The sequence below is a fragment of the Penicillium samsonianum genome (assembly GCF_028829775.1).
Source record: "Penicillium samsonianum strain IBT 33392 chromosome Unknown utg000007l_segment0_segment0, whole genome shotgun sequence".
NCBI lineage: Eukaryota > Fungi > Ascomycota > Eurotiomycetes > Eurotiales > Aspergillaceae > Penicillium > Penicillium samsonianum.
This window is the reverse complement of record NW_026643265.1, coordinates 2,632,820-2,656,157: the sequence shown is the minus strand read 5'-3', so window position 1 is coordinate 2,656,157 and position 23,338 is coordinate 2,632,820. Positions and strand designations below refer to the sequence as shown.

General features: G+C 48.4%; 11 protein-coding genes across 11 annotated transcripts; 7 read left to right on the top strand and 4 right to left on the bottom strand.

The window, feature by feature from the left end:
• Positions 1-216: 216 nt before the first annotated feature.
• Positions 217-1,464, bottom strand: N7471_011881 (NAD-dependent epimerase/dehydratase). The gene is made up of 2 exons (XM_057284600.1): positions 988-1,464; positions 217-929 (listed from the first exon to the last, which is right to left on the bottom strand). The coding sequence occupies exons 1-2, from the start codon at positions 1,400-1,402 to the stop codon at positions 358-360; spliced, it is 987 nt and encodes a 328-aa protein (XP_057130866.1). The 5' UTR covers positions 1,403-1,464; the 3' UTR covers positions 217-357.
• A 600-nt stretch (positions 1,465-2,064) lies between these two features.
• Positions 2,065-2,496, top strand: N7471_011880 (tautomerase family protein; the record flags this gene model as incomplete). Its single annotated transcript, XM_057284599.1, has 1 exon — positions 2,065-2,496. One exon carries the CDS (start codon positions 2,065-2,067, stop codon positions 2,494-2,496), a length of 432 nt encoding a protein of 143 aa, XP_057130865.1.
• Positions 2,497-4,022: 1,526 nt separating this feature from the next.
• N7471_011879 (glycoside hydrolase family 18 protein) lies at positions 4,023-5,338 on the top strand (the record flags this gene model as incomplete). Its single annotated transcript, XM_057284598.1, has 4 exons — positions 4,023-4,213; positions 4,297-4,321; positions 4,386-4,620; positions 4,692-5,338. 4 exons carry the CDS (start codon positions 4,023-4,025, stop codon positions 5,336-5,338), a joined length of 1,098 nt encoding a protein of 365 aa, XP_057130864.1.
• A 390-nt stretch (positions 5,339-5,728) lies between these two features.
• N7471_011878 (putative acyl-CoA dehydrogenase) lies at positions 5,729-7,792 on the top strand (the record flags this gene model as incomplete). The annotated part of the gene is made up of 4 exons (XM_057284597.1): positions 5,729-5,834; positions 5,885-6,101; positions 6,161-6,223; positions 6,277-7,792. 4 exons carry the CDS (start codon positions 5,729-5,731, stop codon positions 7,790-7,792), a joined length of 1,902 nt encoding a protein of 633 aa, XP_057130863.1.
• Positions 7,793-8,511: 719 nt separating this feature from the next.
• On the top strand, positions 8,512-10,671 carry N7471_011877 (uncharacterized protein; the record flags this gene model as incomplete). The annotated part of the gene is made up of 3 exons (XM_057284596.1): positions 8,512-9,084; positions 9,143-10,170; positions 10,233-10,671. The coding sequence occupies 3 exons, from the start codon at positions 8,512-8,514 to the stop codon at positions 10,669-10,671; spliced, it is 2,040 nt and encodes a 679-aa protein (XP_057130862.1).
• A 138-nt stretch (positions 10,672-10,809) lies between these two features.
• Positions 10,810-12,819, bottom strand: N7471_011876 (transcription factor domain-containing protein; the record flags this gene model as incomplete). The annotated part of the gene is made up of 3 exons (XM_057284595.1): positions 10,810-11,790; positions 11,846-12,653; positions 12,794-12,819. The coding sequence occupies 3 exons, from the start codon at positions 12,817-12,819 to the stop codon at positions 10,810-10,812; spliced, it is 1,815 nt and encodes a 604-aa protein (XP_057130861.1).
• Positions 12,820-13,011: 192 nt separating this feature from the next.
• Positions 13,012-13,832, top strand: N7471_011875 (enoyl-CoA hydratase/isomerase family protein; the record flags this gene model as incomplete). Its single annotated transcript, XM_057284594.1, has 2 exons — positions 13,012-13,170; positions 13,236-13,832. 2 exons carry the CDS (start codon positions 13,012-13,014, stop codon positions 13,830-13,832), a joined length of 756 nt encoding a protein of 251 aa, XP_057130860.1.
• Positions 13,833-13,849: 17 nt separating this feature from the next.
• On the bottom strand, positions 13,850-15,058 carry N7471_011874 (PIG-F family protein). The gene is made up of 3 exons (XM_057284593.1): positions 14,582-15,058; positions 14,231-14,517; positions 13,850-14,168 (listed from the first exon to the last, which is right to left on the bottom strand). The coding sequence occupies exons 1-3, from the start codon at positions 14,999-15,001 to the stop codon at positions 14,012-14,014; spliced, it is 864 nt and encodes a 287-aa protein (XP_057130859.1). The 5' UTR covers positions 15,002-15,058; the 3' UTR covers positions 13,850-14,011.
• Positions 15,059-15,574: 516 nt separating this feature from the next.
• Positions 15,575-17,632, top strand: N7471_011873 (Zn(II)2Cys6 transcription factor). Its single transcript, XM_057284592.1, has 5 exons — positions 15,575-15,655; positions 15,703-15,751; positions 15,814-16,409; positions 16,465-16,800; positions 16,859-17,632. The coding sequence occupies exons 1-5, from the start codon at positions 15,590-15,592 to the stop codon at positions 17,615-17,617; spliced, it is 1,806 nt and encodes a 601-aa protein (XP_057130858.1). The 5' UTR covers positions 15,575-15,589; the 3' UTR covers positions 17,618-17,632.
• A 10-nt stretch (positions 17,633-17,642) lies between these two features.
• On the bottom strand, positions 17,643-19,022 carry N7471_011872 (Peptidase C45 acyl-coenzyme A:6-aminopenicillanic acid acyl-transferase; the record flags this gene model as incomplete). Its single annotated transcript, XM_057284591.1, has 2 exons — positions 17,643-18,834; positions 18,883-19,022. 2 exons carry the CDS (start codon positions 19,020-19,022, stop codon positions 17,643-17,645), a joined length of 1,332 nt encoding a protein of 443 aa, XP_057130857.1.
• Positions 19,023-19,493: 471 nt separating this feature from the next.
• On the top strand, positions 19,494-21,491 carry N7471_011871 (Major facilitator superfamily domain general substrate transporter; the record flags this gene model as incomplete). Its single annotated transcript, XM_057284590.1, has 11 exons — positions 19,494-19,664; positions 19,720-19,800; positions 19,854-19,903; positions 19,954-20,292; positions 20,394-20,412; positions 20,471-20,608; positions 20,664-20,764; positions 20,816-20,907; positions 20,957-21,090; positions 21,152-21,294; positions 21,344-21,491. 11 exons carry the CDS (start codon positions 19,494-19,496, stop codon positions 21,489-21,491), a joined length of 1,416 nt encoding a protein of 471 aa, XP_057130856.1.
• Positions 21,492-23,338: the final 1,847 nt, after the last annotated feature.

Below are 23,338 nucleotides of genomic sequence, written 5' to 3'. Positions count from 1 at the left end.
CAAATCAGGTGGCAACACCGTGTTTGGCTTGTTTGCATTTCCACATCCAATTCAACCCGTGGACAAGTCATACTAAATTTTTACAACTCAGGTACATTGGAAGCAAATTTCTGATTAATACCTTAATACCCTCGATTCTCATGCTATTATTCCTTTGGAAAATATACGGCCATATGCCGAAAGGGAGACAAGGGAGATAGAAACCGAGTAAAGATGGATAACCAGGAGCAACCCAGGACCACAGAGAACTAAAATCCAACATCCAATCCAATTATTATTTATTTGACATTGAGGTTACGACTGACATATTGCACTATAAGTATTGGTTTATAAACACGTGCATTGACAGACACGTGTTTACACGAACCCGAGCTGCTGGTCCATCAGATCCCGCACCATCGCCTCGAATGAGCGCCATTGAATCCCAAGCTCTGTCTCCGCCTTAGTCGTATCAACTGGGAACGAGGCACCCTGGAAATCCTCAGAGATCAACGCTCCAGAATCTGGATAGAGTCTGTGCACAATACGTGCAATCTCAGGGCCCGTCGTCTTTGGCCCGGCTAGTAGATATTTCGAGCCATCCACGATCTTCGGATTTAGTGCTTTGATGTGCGCTTCGGCCACATCTTGAACATGCACTCCTACCATATTTCTATTGCGATCGCCCTTCATGATGAGGTCCCACAGACCACTGTTAGACCCTAGATTGACTTCGTCGGCAGAACTCTGAACAAGATTGTGCCCGTACACAAACGCGGGATGCAGTGTCACCAATGCATACTGTGGCTTGGCTGTTGCCCGAAACTCCCAAGTTGCGTTATTTGCAAGAATTTTGGAGGCGTGATACAGATGCATTGGTGTTGCAGCCGGATTTTGAGGGTCCTCGAAATCTCCATTTTCATCAACCGAAAAGTCCCAGTCGTTGTCCTCTAGGAAATGTGTTAATGCAATTCTTAGTCGGAGATCGAAATACGGGATAGAAGGTACCTTTCAGTACACCACCAGTAGGAATGCCAGATAATGGAATCAAGGCCGCAATAGACGAAGTAATCACGATTTTCTTGATGGTTGGCACCTTTGCTGCTGCTTTCAGCAAGGTAGTGGTCCCTTTCACAGCCGGGGGAAAGTATGCTTGCTTGTCAGTCCCACGGGGAAGAGGGGATGCAAGATGAATGACATAGTCCACGCCGTTCAACTTGTTGTCGAATGCCGTCTCATCGGTGAGGTCTGGGATGATGACAAATTCAAGTTGGTCACTATACTCTGACAGCAGAGTTTGCAATTGCTCAGATGGCTTGCGAAGACAAATACGCAATCGATACCCCGCCTTGAGAGCAGCCACTGCAGTGGCACTCCCAATGAAGCCAGTAGCTCCGGTGATAAAGATCAATTCATTGGACATCTTGTTGGTTATTTATTTGAGTGCTGATGGGAGAAAACATTATATGCTGCGCTCAGCTGTCTTTATATCCTCGTTTGAATTTGTAATCTGCTAGCAAATCTAATTTGCCCAATCTATACCTAGATACAATGGAGTTGTTAGGATAATCAAAATTATGTAATGGACCCACGTATACCCCTGGTCCGATTCTAAAGATACCTCGGGAGCCTCAACTCCATGACGCCGACATGCTCGATGTCATCATATTTTGAATATTAGCCCGAGTGATCTGATATACAACCCGAGCAGTCGTTGGTGTTACTATTGTGAAGCTCGGGAAGTTGTACGATATAGTAATCACAATCGGGGCCCGAGGCTGATGAAATGATCAAAAAGCTTATAGTGGCACAAGCGGACCCGTTATTGTATTCGAGACTTTTTTATTACACTATCTCCCCGACACATCAAGACTATGAGAAATGGTGATCATGCATCTGGACGATGATGCGACCATCTTTGATATCACTAATCTTTGACTTCTACCTATAACTTTATGATCGTCAACGTATTATAAGAATGAACAGGATCCAATATACGTAAAATAGATCAACACATATCCATTTAACAAGATTCATCTTGAAATAACTTTCAAGTATTCCCAAAAGAAAACGACTTCCTTCAAAATGCCTTCCTGGTACATCGAACATAGTCCAAACACCATTACGGCTGCTGAAAAAGAACAACTCGCCAAGTCAATCACCAAGTTGTACGTCTCACGCGGCCTACCTGCATTCTATGTCCAAGTCCACTTCTCTGAGGACATCCCCGGTACGGCATTCGTTGGCGGCGAACCTCACCCCAACTTTGCAGCCGTGACAATTTATCACATTGCCCGTGCCTTCAAGAGCGACGAAGCCAAACGACAATTCTTGGCTGCTGTTGATGAGATCCTCAATCCAGTATTTGAGCCGAAGGAAATGGAATGGGAGTATTTCATAGCAGAAGCGTCGAGAGACTTGTGGAAGATAAATGGTCTGGTGCCACCGCAGACTGGGTCCGAGGGAGAGAAGAAATGGGCCGAACTGAACAAGGCTGTTAAGCTCCAGTGTGCATGAGGATACCGAAGGCACAAATTAAAAGTATACATTCTAGTGTCTAATACTTCGAAGTACTCTACTACGTTATGCCTATTTTGGACATCTCTATGAGCTTGTTGACTATCCTCTGTAAACATTTCTAATAGCTGCAAGTCGTCTATCGACCCTTGCTTCTTTGCCATCACAGGCAATAGTTTTATCAAGGTACAGACAGTCCTGAGATAACAAACAGAACATGGTTAATTGGGATCCAAGCTGGACACTATAAAGTCATGATCCCCAATCACACTCCTTTTGTCGGGAAGATAGCTGCAGTAAAGTTATCTGAACAAAGCCGAAGTACCTAGGTAGAGACAAACAACCTCAAGGGACTTCAAGCTGTTTAGATGGGTGGAATTTGTTAGACATCAAAGTTTGTAGCTTTGCGCGGTTGGTTATTTTGGCCATTGAAAAAAACCACTTTTTCGTTTCTTTTGTTTTGTCGTAATCATCCTCTCCATAATTCAAGGTGATCTGATGAGGCTTTTTCCCATGCGATATACATGTAGGTAGTCAAATGGTATTCCCGCAGAATGCAGTAAGCATTCCAGACTCGATCACCGCGGGAAAGCATAAAGCCGGCGCCACATGCATCCCTGCCTATAGTCCCCCAGCCTCATCTTATAAACTCTCTCGCTCAGCGAATCACCTACCCCTGTACTCGGTAAACACTTCGATATCAAAAAAGCAAACATTAGCAAAATTTCAAACCTGAATCACCCCTCTTCCTGTTTGGTCATTGGCTTCGCACCAAGAATGCATTCTCACCGGGGCACCCAACACGAGCTTGACGCTATATTCGCATGTTCACGAGTCATGATCGTCCACAATAATACTGTTTTAATACGATCTGGCGCCGTTTTGCAAAATCTTTCGAACACGGGGTGCATTGCTCATGCAGGATGATCCACACTCGTACCTTAGTTGGAAAGTCTCTTCGATAGGATTTTCTTACTGCGTTGTTTAGATCGGATCGCAGGGTATAGGGAGATGACCGGAGAAGATCCGGTGTGTCTTGGACCTAGAATAGTTCGTGACTGACCTCCGAGACAGTGTAGGCTACTCTGTAGGCAAGCAACCTTGACCCCGCATCTGACCATGTAAACATCATTGCGTACAACGTACTTTGAAAAAATGCTGCGCATATGCTTAGCCCGCATTCCCCGCATCTTTTGCTGTATGCAATTGCTGATTTGACCATCTACGCCAGCCTAGTGAAGTTACCTCAGATTTGCATCTGCAATCTGCCTGATCATAACACTCCACCCAATTAGTGTAAGTGCAAAGGGGAGAGTAATAAAACGAACGAGGCGAAGTTCCACGTGACGTATTCCAAAAAGGGAAACACACAGCATTGTTCTGGGTACTTTCCAACTTTCAATTCAACTCTTTCTCTTTCTTTTTTTTCCCTTGGTGACCTTTTTGGAATTCTGTTCAGCTTCAGTCCTTTCTGTGGTTCCCTCCAATGCGTGACCTGTCACACATCTGACCTTGACGTTTTGACAATGTTTTCAGCTTCCAGGCTTTTCCGCCGACGGGGCGCGGATCGTGACCCCGCTGCCGAGTCCCACGTCTCATACGAAGTGCCATTGTACACAAATGCAGCCTACTATCCAAATTGGAGAATCTATCGAAAGGAGCCTCCTTCATCTTTGCGCTTGGGATTTATCTCTCACGTGTTCTACGCATTTGCCTGGTAACCACAGCCAATCACCGCCGTTCAAGGGCCCGAGTTCATGTAGATGGCTGACGCGCTAATCTCGAATTGGTTTCTCTCAGGGTGAAAGATGACGGAACTGTCTATGTAAGTTTAAGTTTAAACATTCACTTCCCCCAATGAGGGAATATTTACTGACGTTGCGTCATAGCTAAGTGATGAATGGGCTGATACCCAGATGCCCGTTGACGGCGCAGAAGGCTGTCTTAGAGCTTTCGTCCAATTGAAGCAACAGTACTCTAAGATGAGGGTCATCCTCTCTGTTGGTGGTGGTGGAAAAGGCAGTGAGAACTTCGCCGCTGTAGCCAACAGCCGCTCTCGGGTGGACACTTTTGTTCGCACCGCGCGGGAACTGGTGGATCAATTTGGAATTGATGGGATTGACAGTAAGGCCGCATCATCTTCTTGATTCTGACGCAAGCTTGAATGCACATGACTTACTATATCTGCTATGCAGTCGACTGGGAACATCCCTCTGATTCCAAGCAAGGGAAGGATTATGTTCGTCTCCTCGCACGTCTGCGGGAAGTGCTACCTGCTCCACGATACGTCCTTACCACCGCCCTCCCTGCTGGCCAGTGGGCATTGCGGAATATTGACCTTGCTGCGGCACAAAAGCACCTTGACATGATCAACCTCATGACCTACGATTTCGCTGGACCATGGGAATCCGAGACGGGCCATCAGGCGCAGCTTTATGGCTCAGGCGTATCTGGTGATTCGGCGGTTTCTTACGTCATAGGACAAGGAGTGTCCTCTAGAAAGATTATATTGGGTGTCCCGGTTTACGGACGATCCTTCCTAGGTAGCAACGGCCCTGGTCAGCGGTATACTGGACACGGCGGCGAGGATGGTGTTTTTGACTATCGCGATCTGCCCCGACCAGGGACACAAGAGTACTATGACAGGAACATTGGTGCATCGTTTTGTGTTGGAGCCGATGGCGGTTTTGTAACATACGATACCCCAGAAACAGTGAAACAGAAGGCGGAATTTGTGACCTTGTCGAAACTGGGTGGCCTGTTCTACTGGCATGTCTGCTCCGATGCTCGAGGACCTCGCAGCTTGGTTGAGACGGGATACAACACGCTGCACGAGATGTGAGATGATTCAGCTGTTTGCAAAAACAACATTAAATAAAAAGTCAGATTCTCCCACGGCGCGCTGATATTCCCAGGAAGGATTGTTATGGCTAGAATAGTCTGCTTGCCATGATATTTTTACAATTATCTCTCAGATATTGGCTTGGCACCCTAGACTATAACTAGGTTATGTCGTGGAAACGGTAAAGCATAGATAATATCATGTTGCATGGTCAATAAGGTGGCACGAACAGCAAGTCGGCGCTTTTGCGGGCAAATATGAGAGACGTGGGACTCTCATGAGACAACCGACGGCCGAGGTCCATCTCCCCCGCATTTTCAACGGTTTTTATCAAACTCATTCTGAGCGCTTCGTCTGTTATTTTCCAATTTCACTTCTAACAATCACACCATGTCTTCTCCACAGCCCGCGACGGCAGATAGCGGCTACATCACCGAACCCGGCCCGTTGGAGAATACCTACACATCGGATCCCAGCCTTCAACGGACACTGGCATGTGAGTCTCTCATTCATATATAGTTCTAATAATCCCTAAACATTATTCAGGGTACCTACCATCCGCTATATTGCAATCTGTACAACCGCATTTCACCCAGTTCGGTGCCGAGGCTATTTCCGAACAGGTTCGTGAATGGAGCGCCGATGCTGAGCGCAATGTGCCATATGTGAAGAGTCATAACGTTTGGGGTAAGCGATATGATTATGATCGATTGGTGACCACGGAAGGCTGGAAGCAATTGGGCAAATGGGGTGCTCGGAATAGGTATCCTCTATAAATCACGCCTTTGAGATGACATGCATGATCTAACTTAATCCGATTAGGATCGTCTCGGCAGGCTATGACCAGGGCTTAGGGGTCGACCGGCGAACAGTTCAGTATGCGCTGTGAGTATTTCCTTGTCGATCTTTCTACGCTATCACTCATGCCATGATTCCAGGAACTATTTGTACTCTCCTTCTTCTGGGCTCTACTCCTGTCCGATTAGCATGACCGATGGTGCTGCTTTTATTCTCTCATCGAGAATCAATAAGCTGCCATCTACGCATCCTTTCCATACTGCGTTCCAGGGGCTGATCTCAGAAAAGGATGATCACTGGACCTCGGGCCAGTGGATGACCGAGAGAGCCGGTGGTAGCGACGTCCAAAACACCGAAACATGGGCTACATACTCGCCGCTAGCTACCGGCTCTGGCTCTGACCCCCTAGGTGATGGCGACTACCTTATCAGCGGATTCAAGTTCTTCTCCTCAGCAACGGATGCAAACCTTGCTCTTTTGCTCGCAAAAACGCCATCTGGAAAGCTCAGCACGTTCCTCGCGCCATTGCGACGGACCGTGGTAGGCGCCGACGGCGCCTCCAGAGTTGTATCTAATGGAGTCAGGATCCACCGGCTGAAGAACAAACTCGGTACTAAAGAATTACCGACGGCCGAATTGGAACTAAAGGACATGCGTGCACACCTCCTTGGCGAGCTAGACCAAGGTATCGTCACTATCGCACCTCTTCTCAACGTCACTCGACTTCATACCTTCATTGGCTCGCTGGCTGGCTGGCGCCGAGCCATCAGCATCACGAAGAGCTTTGCGAAAGCGAGGACGACTGTCGGCGAACCGCTCTGGTTAATCCCAATGCATTTGCGACTCGTCGCAGACACGGAAGTAAAGCATCGGGGCGCGATGAACCTTGCTTGGTTCACGGTTGCTTTGTTTGGGGTGGTTGAGGATCAAACACCGTCGTCTAATAAGCTCGCGCATCTACCCCAACCTGGTAAGGAAGCCGAGGTGGTTTTCCGTACCTTGACTGCCACTGCCAAGGCTGTCATCAGTAAGATGGCCACTGCGGGAATTCAAGAATGTCAGGAATCTATGGGTGGAGTCGGCTATATGGATGAGGCCGACGAGCCCGAGTTCAACATCTCCCGGATTATGCGCAATAATGCGGTCAATTCTATCTGGGAGGGTACTACAAACGTGCTAGCCAGCGAGTTTGTCCGCTTCATTATTAAGAAAGGCAACTTGAAGATATTTGGGACATGGCTTGACCGTACCTTGACCCTGATTCAGAGAGCAGATATGCGGAATGCCCTGGCAGCTGCGTGGTCAGCTTTGCGTGCTCGTTTCACGACTCAGGATCCCGCTTCGACTGTTGCTGATGGCCGTCGTTTTATGTTTACTTTAGCTTGGATTCTATCTGGTGCTCTTCTGGCGCTTGATGCTGAACGTGATAACGACTCTGTGACGACAGAGATCGCTCATCGCTGGATCTTGAGTGCTGAGGGTGGCGTGGGAGAGCATGTGTTCCATGACATTGTTACAGTCAGTCGCACTGCTAGCGCTACCTCTGGAGGCGAGGAACATCTGCAATGGGACTGCCGTATTGCCTGGGGAGTCGATCTGCCGGCGAACCGTGCCTCCGGTCACCGATCCTTGCAAAAGGCGAGCTCGAAGCTTTGAGCAAGTCAAGCATGGAGGTTAATGCCATCCATATATAGCATGCAATCTTAGCTGGTATTTTCGACGTTCGCGTATTTATCTAGCTGTTCTCGGATCATTGTCCATAAGTAAACATTCAATCAACACTTTGCATTCCAACATTGAGCTGTATAAGACCCTTTGGCTATTGGTAAAAGAGATAAAATTTAACAACCGTAAGCTCACGTTGCAAGATTCGTCGAAAGACTTCATCAGAGCTCGTCGAATTCTCCCATGCTGGTGTGGAAAGAATGAACCCCTCGTCTGCACTCGAGGGTTTTGAGGTTGGGCATATTAACTGATAACAATATAGGAAAATAAAATCAATATTCAGTTCCTTACTCCACAAAATGAAGCTTCCACTTATAGTCTTATACTCCAGTTTCATGCGGGGGTTGGGCGTTGCATCAGCCGAGCAGCGGGCCTCAACCCTATGAGATGCACCACGCATCACCGATTTCCACCGACAATCACCGAAAGAACCTACAGTATCATGGGTATTCCTAGGAATGCGTCAGGCTTACCCGAATGAGACTATTCATGCGGGGATTCAAAGGCCGGGTGCCGACTGCCGATGGGCTATTAATGTGATCGTTGAGGGTGGCTTTATGTCTTCTGTCACTCTAAGTCACTCTATACTCAATCAATTCCGATTCTACACCTTCAAAGTCAACAATTTGCACCAGAGAAGCAGACAAGAGATGGCAAACCCTACGAAGAGCGACGCTCTCAGGCCTCGTCCCATCTGGGAGCCCACTATCCCTCAAGACCAAATACCCATGAACATCTATCGTGCGCATATCAACAAGAAATTCAACCAGCAGCTTCGATCCTCTCATGATCTGCATCAATGGTCCGTTGAGAATTTACAAGATTTCTGGACAGACCTCCATGGCTATACGGGAATTATTCCACCATTGCCTCCGACAGTAACATCCGCATTTGATCCTAGCACGCCAATGGATAAGGTGCCCAAATTCTTCCGCGGAGCAACTGTCAACTATGCGGAGAATGTTATGTCTGGTCGGGACTTGAACAAGACAGCTCTTGTTGGAGTTCGAGAGGGCCAGGATCTAGGTGGGGAGGTGTGGACATGGGGATTGTTGAGGGAGAATGTCAGAAAGGCAAGGAGTGCTTTGCTTCAGCTCGGTGTTAAAGAAGGGGATCGAGTTGCTGCTATCATCTCAAACAGCGTCTGGTCGGTCGGTATGTTCCTGGCAACTGTGAGCATCGGCGCGATTTGGACTAGTATTGCGCCGGATTTGGGTGAAGAGGTATGTTTCGAAGGAATGGGAATCGCTGTCGACAATAGAGACTGATTGGAGACACTAGGGCTGTGTGTCACGGTTACAACAAGTCACTCCGCGAATTCTCTTTGCAGATGCCGAGTCCACATGCAAGGGGAAAATGCGATCGAATGTTGTTAAGATCCAGAGTATCGTGAAGGCAATGCATTCAAAGCCACAGGTGTTTTTGATTCCTATCACCGGCGCCCATGAGCCGAAATTCCCCGGTCTGGATCATTTCTTGTCAATGTCACGGCGTGAGGACGAGATAGAGTTCAAAAGAGTCTCCTTCTCTCATCCACTCTATATCTTGTACACCAGCGGTACCACCGGTCAGCCAAAGTGCCTAGTGCACAGCCACAGCGTTATTTTGCAACACAAGAAGACATCTGTACTGCACAACTCTTTGACTTCCGAGGATGTTGTTTTCCAGTACAGCAGTACCTCATGGGTCTTGTGGAATGTCATGGTCGGTCACCTCTCCGTGGGTCCGACTCTGATTCTGTACGACGGATCTCCATTGTGGCCCAGTGCCAAAGGACTGGCAAAAGTCGCGGAGTATCATAAAGTCTCTTACTGGGGATGCTCTCCTCGCTATCTCCAGGAGCTCGAGATGACCGGCTGCATCCCCAAGAACGAGTTCAACCTATCGTCCCTCAGAATGGTGCAGACGGGTGGCTCTCATCTAGGCGAAGACCAATACCACTGGTTCTACCGCACATTCCCTTCGAGTGTTCATCTCACCAGTGTAACAGGCGCAACAGACTTGGCGACTTCTTGGATTGGGACGGACCCTGCAGGTCCACTATATCCTGGAGAGATCCAGCTCCCTATGCTTGGACACGACTTGGACATTGCGGATCCTGTCACGGGTGATTCCATCAAGACCACTGGGAGACATGGCGAGTTTGTCTGTCGCAAACCATTCCCATCAATGCCAGTATTTTTCTGGGGCGATGAAGATGGATCGAAATACAAGAGCGCGTATTTCGAGAAATTTGAAAATTGTTGGGCTCAACACGATTGGGCGAGTTATAACCCACAAACGAAAGGTTGGCAGATTCATGGAAGGAGGTAAGTTGCATTTCCCTGCTGGTATAATTTGAAGGAACTGCGTGCTGACTGGAAACCGACAGCGATGGCGTCCTGAATCCACAGGGTATTCGTTTTGGGTCGTCCGACATATACTCAATCACCGAATCGGCTCCTTTCAACTCGGTCATCTCAACCACTTTCTGTGTCGGACGTCGACGACCCCATGACTCTGATGAAGTTGTATTTTTGTTTGTCGTCATGCAGTCTGGGAAGCCGTTCACGGGCAAACTTGCGGTGGAGCTCAAGGATGCAATTCGCAAAGGCTTGAGCAGTAAGTATGTCCCTCGCTTCGTGATCGGAGTCAAAGAAGTTCCTATGACGGTGAACGGTAAAAAGGTCGAGACATTGGTAAAGCAGGTCATTTCGTCTGGTCAGATTCCCAAGACTATCAGCAGCACCGTTGCGAATCCTGGGTCTCTGGATCACTTCAGGCAGTATTATGGTCTTGATGTCCAAAAGGACAATAGAGGTAAGCTATAGATGACATGCAGTCTAGCCGAAACAATAGACCGTGGGTGGTATTTTGAAAGAAAATGAGAAAGGAGCTTTTGTACATTAGAAAAACAAGACATGAATGAGACCGATTTGTGTAGCGCTAATTCTCAAGCTTTTGTTAATTTATATATTGAGTAGCCAGGAGCCACTCCAGTCGAATCCAGCACCTTCCCAATTATTGCTGAATGGATCCAAACTAACATCAAGAGAGGCAAAGTCGTAAGTATCCACCTGTTGTCCCGGCGGAGCGTCAAGGGACCGAAGGGCATCATTAGGGACTTGAATGTCGGCCATAGTGCAAGTAGGCGAAATTCCCGCGTTCCCACTGATGGGCTCCGAGGAGTGTCCAATGCTTTGCCATTGTTTGCAAAGTTTTGTGTCGAACCCCTCAAAGAAAGAGGCTGCGTCCGGGTCAAGAGTAGGCGATGAACCCCCGAAGGGACCCAACTCTCGGACTTTCTCGGTCAAGTTATTCAGCGCACGCAACGGTCCGACCGCGGAGAGCCACCTTTCGGATAGCTTTTGAAGGGAGAGCTTCATGACTGTTAATTCATGTTCGGCGGTACTCTGTAGGTGGGCATAGCGACAGCTAGAAAGGAGTGACAGCCCAGCGCATAGTGGATAGAATGCAAAGACAGGGCCCAGATATCGCAGCTCATCGCGAAGCAAGAATTCCTCGTAAATCCCAGCAATAAACGAAGATGCGACCAGCGATGCTGCGGGCGGTACGCTACCTGGCGTAGGCGAGCGATGGAGAATAGTGAGAACCACGAAATACATGACCAGCAACTGTTGAACTTCGAAATTGCAAATAACTGCATCGTCTTGAGCTGCGACAGATGATCGTAATCTTGGAATGACTTGGTTTGCCCATCGGTAGACGGCGTTCTCGAGATCGACCTGCCTTTGGCGAGAGATTTCTTTTCGTAGATGGGACTCGACCGTGTCTCCTAGAAGCCGGCATATCGTGCAATAGGCTAGGAATAATTGAGATTTGAAGTTATTCACGGGAAAATCACTAAGTGATGGCGGAAGCACATCGCTGTCGCGTAGATTGATAGTTCGTGGTCGGCCGACGCCAACAGAAATTATATTATCCCGCACCTAAGTATGTTAGCCCATGATACTTCGTGCATTGCAGATTCAAGGAGATACACACCACGAGAGACCACCACAGCCTTCTCCGGAGCCCCCGATCTCGGGAGTTCGGCGCTGGTTCCTTGTGCAGCCCAATCTGAAAGGCCATTGCTCCAGCTGTTCGAATCCAAAACCCACTGGTATCAGTAGAGACATCCTCGGGCCCAACCGGATTATACCAATGCAGCAGGCAGGCGGCCACAATAGAAATCAAAGGGTCGTCACAGCCACCAAAAAAGAAAAGTAGTTTTGCTCGTCGATAGAACACTTCGCTGGACCCATAGTCCAGATGAGCTTTGGAGACTCTGCTTCCAGCGAGAAAGACAGCCTGTAGGAGCAGCATTGATCGCGGCGCACTCTCATCCAGCCATTTCGGGTCCACAACCGGTGTCCAGGATGCACAGTGCGTATTAAAACTGGCCATTAGCTCTGTTTGGACTGATACTGGAGGTAACTCAAAGGCGCCCTGATCGCGGAGCATTTTCAAGTCAGTTTCTGATGCTTTGGGGCTGGTGTATGTAGTTTCGCGGCCAGGTTTGACCATATTTTCATCAAACGGGACGCTGCCGCCGAGATATTCACTGCGGCCGCGATAGCTCTCTTCTTTAATGAACGGCTCGCCATTATTGGCGGCCACAGCTGTATTGCTTTCAATTGGAATCACTCGATGAGACTCGCTCAAAGAATTCCGCCGTAAAGCCACTTGCGCCTCTGGTGACTCGGGAGGAACATGTGAGCTCCGCGGTGTTTGACTCAAGGGAGCAGAGATTGACACATTCCGCCCTGGCGATAGGCTGTTGGTGAACCTCTTGCGCTTCCTCGTATATGGTCTGAAGGGAGTCAATTATTTTGATTATTCGACTTCTTTTGGGCGGCTCTACTTACCTGCACTCCACATCCGACTTTTTGCAGTTGGTGCAAGGGTCTTGCGTCGCAAAGTCGCACCTCACCTATAACCATCAGCAATTACTCGAGAACAGGCCAATGGATGATCATTGCGACACCTTTCTTTTATGACAAATTATACATGCTGAAGACATGGCGCTATGTCCGACAGCGTAGATCCGAATGACGGTGATGGTTGGAGGAGGTCGAGAGTGGGGTTTAGCCGAGGCATGGGAAGTCTATAAAACGCCCAACCAGCAACATTTCCGTCTTTTTTCAATTATATTTCTCTTGTTTTTGAATATGGCTGAACACGACAGAGTGACAACAGATACTTCCTCGTATCCTGGCATCTCGGTGATTGCAATCAATCGCCCTGATAGGAAGAATGCCGTCGACCCCTTGACTGCGAAGGCGCTCTACGAAGCCATTCTTGTCTTTGAGGATGACCCAAAACAAAAAGTGTGTCCCTGACAGGTGCCGGTAGTACCTTTTGCGCAGGAGCCGACCTCCATAGCGTTGCACAGGCAGACAGCGACACACCCAGCGACAACCTCCAACCTATCAACGGCCGCAACTTGGGGCCAATGGGTCCCTCCAGACTCTTAATTAAGAAGCCAGTCATATGTGCTATATCTGGATACGCTGTCGCAGGAGGCCTAGAGTTGAGCCTACTCGCGGATATGCGCGTGGTTGAAGAAGACGCAGTCTTCGGGGTCTTTTGTCGACGCTGGGGTGTGCCTCTGATTGATGGAGGAACTGTCCGGCTGCAAGCTATTGTCGGGCTTGGTCGTGCTTTGGATATGATATTGACCGGTCGGCCTGTGAGCGCCCAGGAAGCGCTGACCATGGGACTGGCAAGCCGGGTGGTTCCTAAAGGAGAATCATTAAAGGAAGCTATTGGGATAGCAAGACAGCTCATCACGTTCCCTGAGCTGTGTCTCAACACAGATCGCCAGTCATGCTACTACAGTGCGTATGAGGCATCCTCGTTCCAGGATGCGATGTCCCAGGAGTTCAATGCTGGGAGCAAGGTGATTTCGCAGGAAGCCATCGCAGGTGCAGCGAAGTTCAGCAAGGGCTCAGGGCGGCATGGCAGCTTCAAGGATCACAGCAAGCTGTGAATAGCAAGAGTCTCTCATTAAAGGAGTTTGTATTAACAAATTAATTCTTTGGATATCTAAAACCAATTATAACTGGGGGCGACAGTCATGTAAGAGCTTTTTATGCTGATAGAAGCCAGGCATGTATCTTCAGGGATATGAAGTATTGCGCAAATTAGAGGGACTCCACGACAAAGCCCCTAGTTAGTCTTCTTTTCGGTCTCACTCAAGTCCTCCGATGTGAATTTGACACGCTTGCCGTAAAGCAGTGGAGTACGAGAAATCAATGAGCCAACGCCATATCCGATGTACGCCCCAACGAGAATCGTGATTGGGAATGCCTGCCAAGGTCGGTCCCTTCATGTATCGAGTTAGCCAGGTATTTCGCATTTGGAGTGCAGTATGAACGTATAGCATACCAGTCAAGAGGAATAGGAACAGCGCCAAACCACGCCCCCAAGCCTGTGCCGAGCGCACTGCCCCAGACCGCATCAGCGGGACGGGCAATTCCCCAAACCTCGTTCCACACGGCGCGATCCAACCCGTGGGCGTAGATCAGGGCCGTCGCGGATAGAACGGCCATGTGGGCCGCACACAGGACGGTCTCGGAATTGTGCGTTGTGAGCGGGGCGCCGAACAGAACCAGAAGGATTGTCAGAACCGGGGTGGCCAAGGCGAAGGTCAGAGAGAGCGAGAGGAGGGCCGGCTAGAAAATGGTGTCAGTATCAATGGCTCGCAGTTTCCACTCAATTTGGAGAAATATCGCGTACCAGTAACCGCGACCAAATGCACGCCCAGCTGTTGGCGTGCTGCTTGCGCTTTCCATGTTTTCCATGACGCGCGGCGCCACTAGGCCCAGATGAGCGAGGACTTGACTTGCCATCAGCCGGGGCGGACGCGCTCGTCTCTGTTGATGGTGTCGACCCAGCGGGTGGAAGACAAAGAATCACATAGAAAATTTGTATAAGGGTGAGCCATGGTAAGGTGAAAAGAAGCTCCTTAGTGGGATCAGTCACCAACGCTTCGAAACGAGTAGCGCCCAATGCCAAAAGGAGTGCTGGGTGCGCAATTGAGTAGATCCGGGATATCAGCGAGGGGAGGATGTTGACGGGAGGGGCGGACGGTTTCTCGACAGGAGCCTGGGGTGTTGAGGAGGAAGCCCCTGGTGCAGAATATGTATCTTGGGGCATTTCAGCGTTCAACTGGCAGTTTTCTGTGGAAAACAAACCTTGAGCAGCTCCCGGGTGATTCGGGGTGGAAATGGGAGGGTCTTCAATGGGGATGACAGCTTGACGGTGATTGGCTGTAGCCTTGATGCCGTGTCTCCCGATATCTCAGGCAGAAATATTTATTGCCAATTTTCTCAGGCAACAACATCATTTTCGCTTCACAAATGGATTTGTACTGGTTATTTACATTGTCAATATTGAATTTATCTACTTGAATACATAGTCCATAAAATTGTAACGGCTCTTGATGCAGTACTATAGTTTGTTTCAGAAGGTTTCTGCTTTCTTTAATTTTTGGCATTTTTTAATATATTTCTCCAAACTCATGGTGACATTCGTCGGGCTTTTTATCGTTGAGAAAATGGATGTCTAGGCTGTCTCGCTCTGTTCCGAGGTTATTCCAATTATCCAGATTAAGGTTTATATTAGTATCCCCCAGGGCTGTATCTAGCTGCCTATATAGGTTAGCCTACCTCAGAGTCGGAGTAAATATAGGAGCGCTCTCCCCTCTAACCTCCCTGCCATCTCTTATCACCTCCCGTCTTGTTTATGCCACCACATCGAAGAACCCGGGCATCTATTGCTTGCGAGCGTTGCAAGCGCCGTAAGACAAAGGTAAGGAGATGATGATGCGTTGAAGCATGATTATTGACAAAAGATAGTGTAATGGCGAGCTCCCCGTATGTTCGGCCTGTGAGCGGTCAGGATCCAGTATGCTTTGCAATCTATATCTCCCAAAATGAGAAAAAGTGTGGAGATTCTAAGAAGTGCAGGTTGTACATGGCCAACATTGCCGGGGCTTGAGGCCCTCCACACCACAGAGCACTCGCAACTGGTACAACATGCTAGCAGACTAGAAAGACAAGTCGCCGAGCTACAGAACCGCCTCCAGTTCCAGGGGAATGAAAGCTGCACTCATGAAGTTGCCCCGCATTCCATCTCGCCGGTTGACTACCATGGTGAACTATCGACGGATGTCGTGCTTTTGAGTATGAACGCCGCTGCAGAGCCATCATTTATCGGTGCAACATCGGGCTTCTCGCTTTCTAGGCTCGTGGAGGGAATCTTGTCTGAGTCTATGTTAACCGAAAGGGTTAGAGATAATGACACTACCGTGTCTAGTCAGACACCAATGCGAGAGCAGTCCGTGGCCTCAGATCAAGAGGATGTGTTGGTTGAAACGTTTTTCAAACGAGTGCATCCTCGATATCCACTTCTTGACGAGGTTTCCGTTCAGAATTTATTCCGTCAGGCAACCCGGGACGAAGATCACAATTCCCCCGATCTCTTCTTACTGTATATGGTTTACGCTATTGCTGCGAGGACCATTCAGCTGCACCCTGAGATGCGTCGATGTACAGGCCCAGAGGTATGTCACGTCACAGGAGCTCAAGAAAAGATATTCAGTTCTGAAACGCGCCTAGACATACTTTGCACGTGCCCTTCCCCATATCGACTCTGCTCTAGCGAGCCACAGCCTGCAACGGGTCCAAGCCCTCCTGTTAATCGCCCTCTATCTTCTCCGAACTCCCAGCAATGTGTCAAATCTTGGAAGCTGGCACATTATTGGGCTTGCCATCCGACACGCGGTCGAGATGGGTCTTCACCGCAATCTTCGTGATTCCCGGGCGAGACAATTGAATGAAGACGACTTGAATCTGCGCAACCGTGTCTTCTGGAGTGCGTACATTTTGGATCGAGCGGTCTCATTGACCCTTGGCAGACCATTCGCCCTAGCAGAACATGAGATTGACGTTCCGGTAATTTCCATTTGATTTCGGATGCGTATGATTCTGCTGAATACTTATCAACGAACAGGTACATGACTCGACAAAATACCAATCATTCACCCATATGTGCCATTTGCGACGGCTGGAAAGCCGCATACACCGTGAAATCTTTGGTGCCGACGTGCAAGAAGTTTCCGATGAGAAAATTGACTGTTTCCGGTATGAGCTGGACGCTTGGCGACTCGCTGTCCCGGTCCCGATAGATGCCTCCTTCGTTCTCCCTGGTTACTCGTTGTACGATACAAGGGAATTTTTCGATATTCAATACAGCAAGGCACTACGTATGCTCCTTCAGCGACGTATCACCACGGCAAAGAAAGAAGCAGAAGGAGACGCTTCGAAGACAGCAGATTATCTCACACTGAGTGCTCGGGCATCTGGCGATATCTGCCAACATTACAAAGTGCTCCATCAGCGAAGCCCTTTGGGCTGGAATCTCCTGGCGCTACATTCTATCTTCACGGCGGGTCTAACCCTCCTATACTCCACCTGGACTAGGAAAGAGAGGCCCGACCTCGTCGCGTTGGAAGACATCCGAGCTTGTTCGAGTGTTCTGTTTGCTATTTCAGAGCAATGGCCGTCGACAAAACGGTTCAGAGATATTTTTGAAACCATGGCGCGGGAGATGATGGAAATTTTGAAACGCAGCCAAACTCAGGATTGGAACGGATTGTTTCCAATCGATGCGAACACTTTCGGGGGCGAGGGCTTTTGGTCAATTTTTGATGATTTAGTGGAAGACGATTATATTCGCGATCAGTTTAGGTTTGAGGAAATGATGGGTTAAACTGGTACAATTCAGACATATTCTTTCATCGCAACTCGAAATCTTGAAATGTTCCCTCGCATGGGCAACCTTTACAAACTCGCACCGTGCGTTTAGACAGATTATAAACGACACAACAGACAGTCGATGTGGGACCAGAATACGGCCCAGAGCTCTCCTGCTTGGAGCTTTGTTCCTCAACAACATGCTCACATAGACTATGTGGATAACCTGCATGGTCTTGGAATGCCTTCACAATATCCCGTTCGATCAAATTTTCCTTTTGTGCCTGTTTGCGCAGCCCTGCTTCTAGCCGGTCACCGCGATACCATGAGCTCCCTCCAAGGTACGTATCGGCAATTTGCGTCTGTGACAGGAAGGGGCCAGTCTGGAAGTGGTTACTGTGCACGAGGTAAGGCTTCTCCGAGCCCGAGGAAATGACGGACCTGAAGATCGTCCGCGGTGTCACTTCCAGACACATGCCAATATCATCGGCAGATGAGACCATCATATTAAACGAGACGTGGCGCGGGGTTCTGGCGATGCACTTCAGTCCGACTGAGTAGTTAGACTGCTCAAGGAAGAGCCGTCTCAATGCCCCAGAGGGGGGAATAGGCGTTGATAAATCGGGAGCTTGGTCCATATCGCTCTGCAGGGAGTTCGCTGTGAGACCTAGCCCGGCCCCGTTGCATCCTGAGCGGCCCAGCTGACCCGCCTCGGTGACAAGGAACATTATCGGGATGTTTTCGGAGGGATCTGGATGAATCTCGAGGTAGATAATGGCGTCTTCAGTGACAAGTCGGTGGGACATATCCCAGTTCTGTGCAGTGAATACTACCCCGTCCCTTGTTGCAGGGGCAAGAATGATCGAGGAGGTACATTCTTCTGCGACTTCGACCTGCTGTCCTTCATCGACGGCCTTTTCCTCGCTGGTAGGCTCCTTTTCAGTGGTGGGCTCGGCAGCCTCGGCGGCCTTGGACTCTTCGACGGCGACTTTAACGCCAGGAGTCCCCTGAGTGATTTCAGGAATAGCTTCCACCAATTCTTCTGCGGTGGGAGTTTCAGAAACGGCCTCGAACTTTACATGCGAGAGGTCATATCGCGCATTCAACATGACGATATCTTCAATTGTAACGCCAGCGCCAGCGGCAACACCACGCATCTCTTCCCATCCTGATGGCCAGTAACGCTGCAACCCAGGAATATAGCAGTTGTGAATGACTCTCGAAACCGAAGACCTAGAAATCAGCATCCTTTATCAAATATTCGAGATCCGAGTGACCTACCATGGTCCCAGCTTGCCTGGCTGCTTATAGTACGTGACATTGCGCTGGATCTTCTCCTTGGTTTGCTGACCATAGGAGAATCCGCGATCATAAGGTAACCCGTGAACCACCACATGCTGGTAAAACGGATTCACGGACATCTTCTCAGGGGTATTGGGGTATTCTTTCTGCAGATCTACCAGAGAGTCAATTGGCTATTAAACAAGCTTATCCAGAAGATTGGCGTTCTTTATGAACTATTTACTTCGGTAGTCTTCCGATGCTGTAAATGGTTAGGGCTGGGTTATTACGGAGATATCGGTTGCTGCCGATATATCACCGGTTGCTGCCGAGATGTCGGTATGAGCCGATATCTCGGTATAGCCGACGATCCACTCCCTTCAATGGCCCCGTCACATCTTTAGTATCAGGCTATCATTACCCCAGGTCATGCGAAGGAGCGGCATTGATAAGAGAATTAAAAACAGTGCGGGGAATATCGCTAGCTCCAAGTGGATGCAGGAGATCCGCGAAGTACTTATTCTCCTTCGTCCGCCAGAACCAAATGCCCCTGTGTCTACAAACAGAAAGACTCTTTGGTGTTTCCCCAAAAGCCCAAACAGTTTGCAGAAATGGGAGAACACAATGTACAGGAGACCGCCGTCCCTCACGGGGAGAAGACAATGCATGACAAGGGATGCGACGATGCCGCAGAAATGTTCAATGGTGACCTGGTGGTTGAGTACAGCGCAAGAGAAGAGAGTATCGTCCGCTGGAAGCTTGATCTATCGCTTGTCCCCATGGTGAGAATCAATCCAGAACCCCTGTTGTCAATACACATACTTACTAAGTCTGTAGATGCTCATAAGTTACTTACTCTCTTTTGTCGACAAAGGGATCTTATCGACAGCCGCAGTGTATGGGCTCCGAGATGACTTGGTATGGACTATTCATCCAGAAGTATACTGTTGTCCACAAGTTAACGGCAGCAGCGCCTTGTAGGTCAACAATACAGCTGGTCCAACTCGATATTCTACTTCGGGTATGTTGCTCAACCCCTTTTCGTTCTATTCCGGGTCTAATGCAACACAGATTTCTGGTCTGGCAGTACCCCAACTCTATCTTCATGCAGCGGCTACCCATTGGCCGCTGGATAGGAGGCATGGTATTCCTCTGGGGTGTGTGTGTCGCAGCCACGGCAGGCGTCACCAATTTTGCTACGCTGGCCGTCGCCCGGTTTTTCCTGGGCCTCTTTGAGGCATCAAACAACCCCGTGTTTACCCTCCTAGTAAGCCAGTACTATACCAGGCAGGAGCATGCATTGCGTGCTTGCTTATGGTGGGCTGGTGGCCCGATCGCAGCGTTCATCGGTGACGGCGTGTCGAATGGAATCGGCCATTTCAATGGCGCGTTGAGCAGATGGCAATATCTGTACCTGATCTTCGGTCCAATTACCATGGCCTGGGGAATATTTCTCTTTTTCGCCATGCCTTCCTCCCCCATGACTGCGTGGTTTTTGACCCCCGGGAAAGGCAGATCGCGGTTGTCAGGGTAAGTTTCATTTTTTGTTTTTCACACAAAACAGGATCGTGGCTGATGTATCCTCCAGGTCTTGCAAAACCATACCGGGCTGAAGAACAAACAGTACAAGAAATACCAGGTCATAGAATGTTTCCGCGACCCCCAGGTCTTGATGCTCTTTGCCATTGTGTTCCTTCAATGTATTCCCGGCGGCGGATTGACTGCTGTAAGTGAACAATCCTACCTTGGTGCACGATTTTGGTAACTGACCTTTATTTCAGTTCAACAAAATCATTCTCACAGGACTTGGCTACTCAAGCGTCGAATCGACAGTGGTTGCCATGCCCGAGCATGCTATTCAACTTGTCTCAGTACTACTCGCGTATGTTGCTTCCAGCTTTACCTCCACATGGTTCTATTTCTAACAAATCAGTGGCGGAGTCTGTTCCTATATTGGCAAAGGACGATGCATCGCGATGATTTTGAGTAACATTTGCGTGCTGGTTGGGAGTGTCCTACTCTACAGTGAGTGACCGGATTCCTCATTTTCCCTTGATAATATTAATCGTTGCAGCTCTTCCCGCCGAAAGAAAAATGTCGCGCCTGGGCGCCGTTTACTCGCTCCTCACATGTACTGTCTCATACATCATGTGCATGTCAATGATCTCATCCAACATAGCTGGATTCACTAAGAAGATGACAGCAAGTGTAAGTGCACCTACACCTTCCTATCCTACAAGAAGCGATGTTGATTGAAGATGCTATTTAGGTTATGATTTTTGTTGGTTACTGTGTTGGCCAAATTATTACGCCGCAGTTCTTTATCACTGCCGAAGCACCAACATATCCCACCGGATTCCGGGCGTATTTCGTGACCGCTTCGATGATGATTGTCATTCAAGCCGCTTTGATGTAAGTGTCCACTCAAAATCTACAGGCCGTCAGGTTCTAATTTCGGCAGGATGTATCTCATAAATGAGAATCGACGTCGTGATAAACGCAGCGAAGCACCGGTTATCGCAGACCAGGGTAATCAACATCACATCTTGGAGACTGATTTGATGGATTTGACAGATCGGGAGCAGCCGAACTTCAGATACACTTGGTGATGGAGTTGACAAAGTGATATAATCAAGTGCTCGAAGCACCAGTATAGGAGTGTCATATGTGTCGAAGCAGACGCGCAGTTCTTACATGACGGAGGGAGAGAAGTTCCAGACCTTCAATTTATAATTCATATTCAGTAAACAACCACTATCTATCGCGGATTATTCAAATCTCACATGAATTAGAGGTGGCTTATGACCAGGATAACAATTCTTAGCAAGATGTGGTCAGAGGTATGTCAATCATTCGCTGAAACATTCGTATTGAATCCGGCATAAGAGAGTGCATCGACCATCATAGATGCACTCGCTTGGGATAGCAGGGTATGGGAAGATCGAGGATTCCTTAGCAGATACACGCTGCTTCTTGGAAACAGGCGAGCTAAGCTGTTGTGTCTGAGACCTTGTTAATCCGGGCATGATGATGGTAACGGAGCGAAATGATAAAGAAAGAGTCGAAGTCGTATAAGTCGTGCGCGTCGATGCTGATGGCTTGCCGAGTGAGAGTGCAGACAGGTTCCACGATTCACTCCATCGAGACTCTATCACAAAAGATGGAAGAAGATCCTAATTCGATCAGAGAAATATATCTGGTTCTGTGCGTGACGAAGAATATGGGCCCCATTGGAACTGAAGGGCTGTAGGAGTTCAGTACATAGCAAAGCATATATACGTTGTAGTAATTTACCGAGTAGAATGTCCGTCACTAGTTTCGTTGATCAAGTCCACTAGCCTTTCCCCCCACGACGAACTCACATCAGTGGAAACCAATACTTGAGGCTTCGATGCATTCTGAATTCCATTCAAGACGTGAGATCATGAGATTTAAACTCGGAATAGTCAACGAGTTTGTTTATACAAGTTTTGCTCATCATTAGAGAAGGTCGTAGGCTGAGGTTCGCGGGCAAGTCAAGTTCGGGAGGGCTCAATATGATGGCTTGGGCTAAAGGGATATAGTTTAGAAGTTGCAGAAGGTACTGTGACGGAAAGAACTGTAGACTGTAGGGAGAAGGAGGTATGTTGTGGAGGTCTCAAGTGCCAGGCATTATCCGGTACATATATTTGTACGCACTATATATTTCCAACCTTCTTTCTTGTCTTCTATTAGCGATTCGAAATTGTATTACCACGATGGTCCCTAAAAACGCCTTGAAATTTATTCTTTATCTGAATCGCATGCACGTATTGTAGGTACCGGAGTGCCCTAAATGGATTCGATTATCTTTTAAAGAATCACAGCAAGCAGTTATGCCTAACTGGTGGTCTTCAGTATTGTGTAGATAAAATATAATTACCATCAGTGCAAGGGAGTATCACTGGCCATTCTATGACTGATATTGCTGCTTAGTCGTAGAGATAGACTGGGTAGATGATGCTTGCTGACTCGTTGGTGAACTCGCAACTCCACAATACCCCGCGGCCTTTCAGACGACAACATCACGTTCGTCATCAAAAACGCACAAGAAAAGCAATTGCTTCTTTAACGGTGAATTTGACCTGATAAATACCATTGGTACGGTGTGAATTGACCAATTCTCAATTCTCCAGGATTTTCCCGGCGCGGCACTCCGGCCGCGGACACACCCTACAGCTATGCAGAAGAAGAAGCGCGAGAGAAATCTTGAAAAACAACATCCCTATTCTCGTCATCAGGTTTATAACAATAAAATCAGGCCGATATCGCAAGCTGAACCTAAAAAATAGGACGAGATCGAAAAAGAAAAAAAAACACGAAAAGAAGATCAAGACAGACCGGCTGCAATCGCAGAGACAAGCAGGCGTACATTCATTCCACATGGCAACGTGATCAACTGAAATCCGGAAACGGGCTAATAATATGAAGAGAGTTT